General features: G+C 65.6%; 1 protein-coding gene across 3 annotated transcripts; it reads right to left on the minus strand.

The window, feature by feature from the left end:
- Positions 1 to 1,076: 1,076 nt before the first annotated feature.
- On the minus strand, positions 1,077 to 5,260 carry CBX8 (chromobox 8). Of its 3 annotated transcripts, XR_010349681.1 has the most exons (6): positions 5,105 to 5,260; positions 4,720 to 4,763; positions 4,469 to 4,534; positions 4,304 to 4,394; positions 3,268 to 4,153; positions 1,077 to 1,526 (listed from the first exon to the last, which is right to left on the minus strand). XR_010349681.1 is itself a non-coding variant. In XM_064395632.1 (5 exons), exons 1-5 carry the CDS (start codon positions 5,171 to 5,173, stop codon positions 3,332 to 3,334), a joined length of 1,092 nt encoding a protein of 363 aa, XP_064251702.1. In that variant the 5' UTR covers positions 5,174 to 5,260; the 3' UTR covers positions 1,077 to 3,331. The 3 variants fall into 3 exon arrangements, 2 of the variants coding, with proteins under 2 accessions (XP_064251702.1, XP_064251703.1); XM_064395632.1 differs by having other exon boundaries at positions 1,077 to 4,153; XM_064395633.1 differs by having other exon boundaries at positions 1,077 to 4,153; positions 4,304 to 4,370; positions 5,105 to 5,259.
- Positions 5,261 to 8,643: the final 3,383 nt, after the last annotated feature.

Here is an 8,643-nt window from a genome sequence, read left to right on the forward strand (position 1 = left end):
TCCGTACCCCCGGCACCGCCTGGGGCCGGCCCCTCTCCGAGGCACCCTGCTCCCGGCCCGGGATGCGGCGGGGCCCCGGGCTGGGGATGTGCGAGGCTGGGACCGGAGCCGGGGAACCGGAGCGGGGAAACCGCAGCGCTTTCCCTGCGGGGCTCCGTGCCCGACACAGCCCCTCCGGCCCCGGGCTCCGCTGCGGCCGGAGCTGCCCCTGCACCGTGAGCGGAGCTCGGGTGCCTCCGCCCGCACCTGCGGGACCGGGACCGGGCCGGGGAACGGGACAGATACCGGGCCGGGACCGGGAGAAGGACGGGGACAGACAGCGGGACGGGGAGCGGGCCAGGGAGCGGGACGGGACCGGGACAAGGACCGGGACAGGAGCGGGCCGGGACCGGGGCTCGCCGGGCCGGGCTGGCCTGCGGAGGGCGCTGCGCGGCCGCGGAAGGGCGCGGGCGGCGGCCCCGGGCGCTGCCGTCGGTGCCGCCGTCGGGCGGGAGCCGAGCCCCGCCAGCCGAACGCCCCCGGCCCGGCCCCAGCCCCGTGTGAACGGGCCCCCCCGCCGGGCCGGCGGAGAAAGGCGCCATTGTGCGGCCCTTCCTCCCGCTCCTCCCGGCGCTGGCAGCTCCCGCGGCGCGGGGTCCGCGCCCCACCCGCCCGAGCAGAAAAAGGAGGTTAATGAGGACACGGCTTCAAAAACCCCATGGAGCCCCCCGCCCCCGCCTGGGCTGCCGGGGCGCGTCCGCACACAAAGGCCGGGCTCGACGGGCAGCGAGCGCCGCGGCCCGAGCCGTCGGAAGGGCGGAGCGCCGGGGCCCGGCCCGGTACCGGCCGGTGGCGTAGCGGCGGCCCCGGCGCTGTTCCCCGGACCGGAGCCGCTCACAGCGGCCACCCCCCCCTGAGGGCACCGCGGGAGCCCCGGGCGGCGACAGCCGCGGCCGGGGAGCCCCCGCCTGCCGCCCGCCCCGTCGGGCCCCGGCCCCGGCTGTCCCCCGGGGGCGATCGGGCTGCCGGGCCTCCCACCCCCAGCGCACCCCACGGTACTCCCAGGCACCCAGGGCCACAAAGGGAAGCCAGACACGTTTCTATTTACAAAGTATATATTTAAACTGACATAAAAAGCAGGTCTCATATGGACATTCACGGCTGGCAGAAGACACGTAGTTAAGCTTCACTTCTGAGACTGAGATTTAGCCAAATCGTTTTTGTACAAGTCTTAGATTTAAATAATTCACACGCACCGCCTGCACGCACACACACACACGCAGAGTACACGTCTATGTACAGACACACAGATACACGCACAGGTACGGTTTGCTCCAGGCGTGTCGGACACACGGACACGGCGCTGGAGCGGGGCAGGAGCGGCTCCGGGCTCTTTGCAAAGGGAAGGATCCTCGGCCTCGGCGGCAGCAGGAGCACAAACAGCTCAACCTCCTCCTCATCCTCCAACAACACCGTGTCAGCACCGGAACCAACGCATCGGCTCTTCGTACAAACCAAGTTAAAAATCTCAATTTTACAAAATATGTCTTAAAAAAAAAAAAAAAAGAGAAAAAAAAATAGAATAAGAAGAAAGGAAAAACAAACTGGGAACTGTGGGACACGATGGCTCCCTTTGCACAGCCAATCCAGCATCCTGCCAGACACCTCATGGGTCCCAAACGGATGGGGAAGGGAACAGGCAAGGTGAAGCTGCTGAAGGGCCCTGGAGCAGAGATGCCCCTTGCCCAGCCCATGCGAGCTCCCTGGGCCAGGGGCCTTCAGGAGCTCAGGGACAAAGAGCCCTGGCTCAATCCAGCCCTCAGGCACTGCCGGGCTTGTGCTTCCCATGGACTGCTGCCCAGACAGAGCAAGGTGTGAGCACAGGGCCCCCTGCCCCACCTCACCCTGCCCCAGCCCGGCCCAGGCTCCCTCCATGCCCGGGCTGGGGGAGCAGCAGAGCGGGGGCACCCCCAGCCCCCCAACCTGCTGCAGCTTGTCCAGAGCCCCGAGACCCTCCCTGCCCCAGCCGGGGAGGAATCTCAGCTCTGCAGCCCAGCCCTGGAGGAATCCCAGGGGCAAATTCAGCACAAAATCCACCCGAGGTGGCGGGGCTGCCCCGCACAGGAATATTTCACCTCTTGGCTATTGTTTAACCACCGTAAGGAAAGGGAAATATTTATTGTCTCTGAATGCATAAAGGTGACCCTGGGATTTGTCAGGGATGTGGATATTAGAAAACACTTTATCAGGAGTCTTCCAACAGTCTGAAGTAAACTGTGATTGGGAATAAAAATAATAATAATCCACTTTCTGTAGCAGAATAAAGTAACTAAATATGGGCAGTGAGATGTTCCATCCCCAACCTCTCTGGCATTTCAGGAATGTAAACAGAGGGGGGTTTTGTTGGGATTTTTTGTTTTTAGTGGGTGGGGGAACAGAATCAAGCGACCAGACAAAATGAAAACAGATATACTCAGCTCAGTCCCATCTCCCACAACTGCTACGACAACTCTATTAAAGTGCATTTCAGTATCACCCCTCAGGAACCTTACACACACAAACTCCTCTCCTCCGCAAGAAAAGGGAATTCAAGTTAATACTCCAACACTTTTAGCCTTTTTATGGATTTCTGCTTTTCCCCGCCCCGACTTTGTAGCAACATGACTTTTTTTGTTAGACTGGAAACACCCCATCCCCAACAACACTGTGAATTCAAGTGCTCACGTCAACTGTCAAGGGCAACAGTCCTGGACACAGCACACTTGATTGTACAAGCAACACCTTAAATCACAATCAAGAAATCCGGGCACTTCGCCCTGCGAGGGAGCAACACGTCCCCCTCCACCATCCATAGCATCATATGAAAAATAATAGTTAAAAAAACCCAGCACATACTTAGCTATGAACACTGTTATGTACACCGGCTCCTGCGGCAGATGCGTGAACTCGTTAGTTCTCAGTTTTATTGTCCTTTCTAGGAGCAACTGAGCAGTCACTGTTGTCTCCATTTAAATAAAACAACTCAGAGTTGAAATATATATATATAGATATATATATATAAGCATTTTTTCTTAAATAACATATTTACATCTAATAGAAAATATAACTCTAGAGATAATCTTTCCAACGAAATGTAAGACGTGAAAAAAAAAAACAACAACAAAACAAAAGAATGAGTTAATGAATTTAGGACAGTTTCTAAATTCTCTCCAGGACCAAAAACAAAAGAAAAAAAATTTAAAAGAAAAAAAAAAAAAGAGCGTAAAAAAAAAAAGGAAAAAGGCCCACCAAGCTCTACCAAGGTTTTGTCTGGATCTGACTGAAGAAAACCCCAGCACCACCTCCACCAAACTCATCGCTTCTCCTTAAAGAATCCTTGGTCCGTGCTGCTCTCCTTGATGGTGACGGTCAAAAAGTTAGAGGTCACATCAGTTACCACCACCTTCTCCAGGTTGTTGAGAGAGGGGCTCCAGGACTCCTCCTCGGGGTCCCCCAGGATCCTGGAGACGGGGATCCTGGCGATGAGCGAGGGCCGCCCCGCCGGGCCCCCCACGCCGTCGCGGTACAGGCTGCCCACGGCCCCCGGGCTCACGGCGCCGTGCAGCAGCTTGGGCCCGCCGGGGTCCAGCCCCCCCTGCCCCTTGGGGTCCAGAAAGTCTGCACGGTGCTTGGCCAGGCGCGGGGGGAAGGCCTCGGCCCCCGCCTCGGCGCGGGTGGGGCCGGGCAGGGCGCCGGGCAGCTCGGGCTCCTGCCGCCGGGCCAGCTGGATCACGCTGTGTCCCGAGCCGAACTTGGCTGCCCCCGCCGCCTCCTCCATCTTCCTGGCCTTCAGGTAGTCCCCCACTTTGTCCCCCGGCTCCCCCAGTTTCCTCTTGGAGGCATCCAGAGTCTCCGCAAGGTCCTTGTAAAGCTCCTTCCTGGGCTTCGGGCCTCTCTTTTTGGGGGTCTCCCCGGGTTTCTCCTCCACGCGGATCACCCGGTCCCGGATGGCGTCTGCCTTGGGGGTGCTGCTGCTGGAGCTGCCCTGGGGGGCCAGGGCTATGTTTCTGAGTCCTTCCCTAGCCCGGGACGTGGAGCCCAGCTCCTGGGGGGACCTGCCAGGATACGGCACCCGGATCCCCCTGGAAGAGTCACTGCGGAATTCATAGGTTTTGGCTTTGGCTTTTGCCTGGGCCTGCAAAGAAGATAAATCACCCGGTGACTTTATTATCCTGCCATCCGGCTGTGTAATTGCAACTTGCAAGAGGCCACCTTTGAGGGGAGCATCCTCCGAGGGGGCCGGAGAGAGACCCCTGCTCTGGCCCATGGGCTCCGGCCTCCTTACCTTTAGCAGGAAGGTTTTGGGCTTGGGGCCTCGCTTTTTGGGCCCGTAAAGCTCCATTTCTCGCTCCCTAGAGGTGTTAAAAGAACCAAAGCTTCAATTCAGCATAGCTACAAGACAGCAACATATTTACAAGCGCAACTGCTACAGCTAGTAAAGGCCTTGTACCTCTCCTCGAAGGCTGCGAGCAGCCGGGCATCCAGGATGTTCTCCTCGGGTTCCCAAGTGCTGTACCTGGGGGGAAGGCGGGACCGAGAGAGGGAACACAATAAGGAGCCGGGAGGGAGCAAGATAAAGCAAGATAAGATAAAAACCAGGGGCATAAAGGTTCTGGCTCTGGCACAAAGGGAGAGCAGGGGGTGCAACCAGCATCGCCCCGGCCCCCGCCGCAGCCCCCCGCGGCCCCACGGGCCACTTACTTCTGCGACCAGCCCTTCCATTTGACCAGATATTCCATGCGGCCCTGCGGATGGGAAGCGAGGGAAATAAATACGCGTGGAGCGAAACCCGCGACAGACCCGCGACAGACCCGCGACAGACCGCCCCGCAACAAAGGTCCCCCCGCAACGCCCGGGGCACGCAGCGGAGCACGGGGCGGGGGCGGCATCGGGGCGGGGGGGATGCAACAATGAAAAATAACGCGGATTTCCCGCACGCACCCCCCCGCGCGCGGGTTCAACACCGCCCCCCCCACGGGCGCGGGGCGCGGGAGCGGCGGAGCGGAGCCCGCCCCGCGGCGGCGGGAGGCAGGGCCGCCCTCAGCGGCGCGGGGCGCGGGGGGCAGGCGGGGGGCCGGGTACCTACTTTGCGGATGCGGCGCTTGAGCAGGGCCTCGGCCGCGAAGACGCGCTCCCCGACGGCCGAGAGCTCCATGTTTACGCGGCCGCTCGCAGCGCAGGGGCGGCCCCGGCGCAGCCCAGACCATAATACTCCGCCCGCTGACGTCACCGCGCCCGCCCCCCCCCCGCGCGCGCGCCGCGCCGGAGCCGGGTGGAATATTCCGCCCGCGCCGCATTGGCCCCGCCGCGCCCCGCCCACCCGACGTGCGCCGCGTCCCGATGGGCGGGGGCGGGGCTTGGGGGGGCACGCCCGCGGCCACGCCCACCGCCCCGCCCCGCTCGGGGGGACGGCCCCGGGAGGGCGGGAGCGGCCCCGGGGCACAAAGGGGGGCCGCGGAACCGGGAGGGGCGGAGCGGGGTCCCGCGGCCCCGCGGACGGGCAGGCTGGCTCCACGGCGCCCGGGGTTCCGCGGGCTGGCACGCCTACCGGTGGTCGGACAAAGAGAGCGGTGTCAGGGCCGGGAGCGCTCCCGCGCCAAGCGGCCACCCCGGTAGCGGCGGAGCTCGCGGTGCCGCGGAGCAGTCCGCGGACAGACGCGGTCGCGCGTGCCGCTCGGCGCCGCCGCCGCTGCTGCGGGAACGAGAATCCTTCCCGGTAACGCGGGCACGACCGGCAGGCAGAATAGGGCACCGGGGCCGCCGGTTTCGCTGTGCCGGCAGCCCCCGGCTGCGGTCCCGGGGAGAGGAGAGCTGACCCGGGGCCAGCGGGCGGCCCCACGCGGGACTTGGTCCATCTCCCGCATTATCTGTCAGTAAACCGGCATAGGAACGGGGCTGCCAGCCGGTACCGGGGAGGCTGCCAGCCGGTATCGGGGAGGCTGCCAGCCGGTACCCGCACCCCCTTCCCGCTCCGGCTCTGCCTCTCGCCCCGCGGCACGGCATCGGGAGACAGCACCTTCTCCCCGAGCCGGCCACGGAAGAACGAGACACGCGCGAGTCGCCGAAAACTGGTGCAGGCGCTGGGAGACAGGAGGACCCACGCGACCGGTTCTCGCAAGTGGGCTGGGACCGACCGGGCAGCCTTTCAGCCCGGTCCCGCGGAGTGAAGCGGTTTCCGTGTCCGTGGGCAGCGCCGCCGCGGGGAGCTGCCCCGAGAGGGGGACGTGTGTGGGCTCCTGTGGCGCTGTTCACGACCGACGAGACCAGACGAAGCCTCTCGTGGGTTTTTCCCTCCAGTCCCCACCTCGGTGTCCCCTCCGCTAAGGAGCTCGAAGCCGACGAGCAGCGAGCCTCGGCGGCCGCCATGCTCACGCGCGGGAAACCCACGGCGGGAGCGGCCGCGGGGATCCGGCTGCGCTGCCCTCCGGTGAATGAGACCGCAGCCGCGCCGGCCTGGGCTGGGGCTGCGGGACCCGTCCCTGTCCCCGGCTGGGGAAGCCGCCCGGGGGTGCCAGGAGCGGAGGGCACCGGCGTTGTTTCCCGGGGATCCTGCCCGCCGCCGCGCCACCCGGGCGGGCAGGGACCGCCAACGGCGGACACGAGTGGGGCTTCGGGACCCCGCGGGGAGCGCCGCCAACCGGACCCGCACGGCTCCACGCGGGACGCGGGGGTCGTGTGTCGGCTCTCCGTGGGCAGATCCCTCCCCCCGCCGCCCCCGGCCGAAGTGAAACCGCTCTCCCGGGAGGAGGCGGAAGATTCCCACTCCGCGCTCCCGTACTCTCACACCAAGCCTGAAACCCCGCGGCCACGGGAGCCGTCGCGACACGCGAGTTCTGCGTGGCGTGGCCGGGCCGGGGGGAAGCGCAACCTCCGCGGTCTCCCGACCACCGGCGAGCTGCGTCCCGGGAAGTTTTTCGTTAATGTCAAATTAATCGTTGTTAATTAAGGCTGGTCGCGGGGCGAGTCGTGATTTGGCGTGGACGCTGCTCACTGGTCCCCGTTCCTGGGAAGGTGCTTCGTAGAGGACAGAGCCGGCGGCACCGGGAGCCGGGCCCGGCGGGGGCGGGAGGCTGTGGGTCGGGGGCTGATCGTGTCCCCCGGCAGGACCGGTGCTGGCGGAGCGGCGCCCATTCCCGTGGCCGTGGGGCTCCCGCAGCCCCGAGAAAGTCGCTGTCTGCCTGGCATCTTGGCTGTCGGTGTCCTCGGTGCACGTTGGAACCGCGTGTCCGAGGCCGTTCCGCCCGGTACCGACGCCACACGCGAGCCCTGCGGGGCCGCATAGCTCCCGCCCGAGCCGCTGCCTTTGCCCCGTCGCCTGCGCGGCGCTCCGCGGCGCCGCGGAGGAGCCCCGCGACCACGCGTAGAGGCGCAGATGGGAGAAGCCGCGGTTCCGGCTGCTTCCCACGACGGCATCAGCAGAGAAACATCTCCATCCTCCCGCCGGAACCCACGCGGAACACGCGCGGGGCCGGAGCTGCGCCCCGGCTGAGGTGCAGGGGGGGCAGGGAGAAGGAGAGATGCAAACGAGAACGGAGCGGGGAAAGCAGCGCGGAGCGATCGCCGCCGCGGGGGAACCGCCCGCAGCCCCCGCGCGTGGGTGAGCCGGGGCCGGGGCTGCGGCCACTCGTGGGGGTCTTGGCCCGGAAGGAGAAGGGGACAGAGCTGCTCCAACCGCGCAGGACGAGGCAGCGGCGGGCGGGACGGTACCCGGGCAGTTCCTGCCGCTGCCGAAGGGTGTCCGGGGCCAAAGGCACTGGGGGGGCCCCTCCCGCACAACCGGGCCACCGGGAGCAGGAGCTGAGCCGGGCACGGGCAGCCTTCCACGCTCCCCGGGTCAACGGCAGGAGCTGCGTGGGCTCCCCGCGGGCTCTCGGCCGGGTGGGGCCGCTCACCCCTGCGGCTCCCGTCACCCACACCAGCCTGGGGCCCGGTTCTGGCACCCCGGGACTCGGAGCCGACAAGGGGACAGCTCCGGACCGGCGAGAGCGTTTGCTGCCGAGGCAAACCCCGTTTCCGCCCATTTGACCCCAAATCATCCTCTCGGCTGCAGGGTCTGCGCTCCTCCAGCCGCACTCGTGCGATTAACTCCTCGGGGCTCAGAGGGCCGCTGAGGAGCAGAGTGCCCGGCTCCCCCCTCGGTTCTCTCTGCAGAGGACACCACGGCAGCGAGTTTCGCAACGAAACCGGGAGGCTGGAGCCCCTCTCGGGGTCGCGCGTGGAGGCGGCGGGGCGAGTGCACGTGTCCGGGTGCGGCTGAGCCGGGAGAACGGGGCTGCGGGGCTGATCTGGCTCCGACCCAACCGCGGCACCATGGATCCCGCACCGCAGCGGGGCAGTTCCCCGCGACTCCCGTGTGCTCCGGTGGCCGTGCTTCAGAAGCTGCTCCGTCCCGCGGCCACCCGCGTCGAGGACGACAGGATCCATCACAGCTCCCAGCCCGACCCCGCCCGGTTCCCCGGGTGGCCGAGGATGCCGGTGTCCCTCAGAGACCCCTTTGTGCCACGGTCACGTTCCAGCGTGTCCCCATCTCCTGGGCGACCCAAACACGGCCCCCACTCTGGGACCGCAGAGGGGAGCTGGGGAAGAGCAAGTGGCTCCCGGCAGAACCCCAAAGCTTGCCCACCC

This window comes from Passer domesticus, chromosome 20, assembly GCF_036417665.1.
Source record: "Passer domesticus isolate bPasDom1 chromosome 20, bPasDom1.hap1, whole genome shotgun sequence".
In the NCBI taxonomy this organism is placed as follows: domain Eukaryota; kingdom Metazoa; phylum Chordata; class Aves; order Passeriformes; family Passeridae; genus Passer; species Passer domesticus.

Excerpts from the sequence above, each read along its gene's own strand:
- CBX8 (XM_064395632.1), bottom strand. The coding sequence starts at position 5,173 with ATGGAGCTCTCGGCCGTCGGGGAGCGCGTCTTCGCGGCCGAGGCCCTG. Across the intron at positions 4,535-4,719 it reads TGGAAGGGCTGGTCGCAGAA|GTACAGCACTTGGGAACCCG; the intron begins GTAAGTGGCCCG and ends CCTTCCCCCCAG. Across the intron at positions 4,395-4,468 it reads CTCGCAGCCTTCGAGGAGAG|CTTTGGTTCTTTTAACACCT; the intron begins GTACAAGGCCTT and ends GCTGAATTGAAG.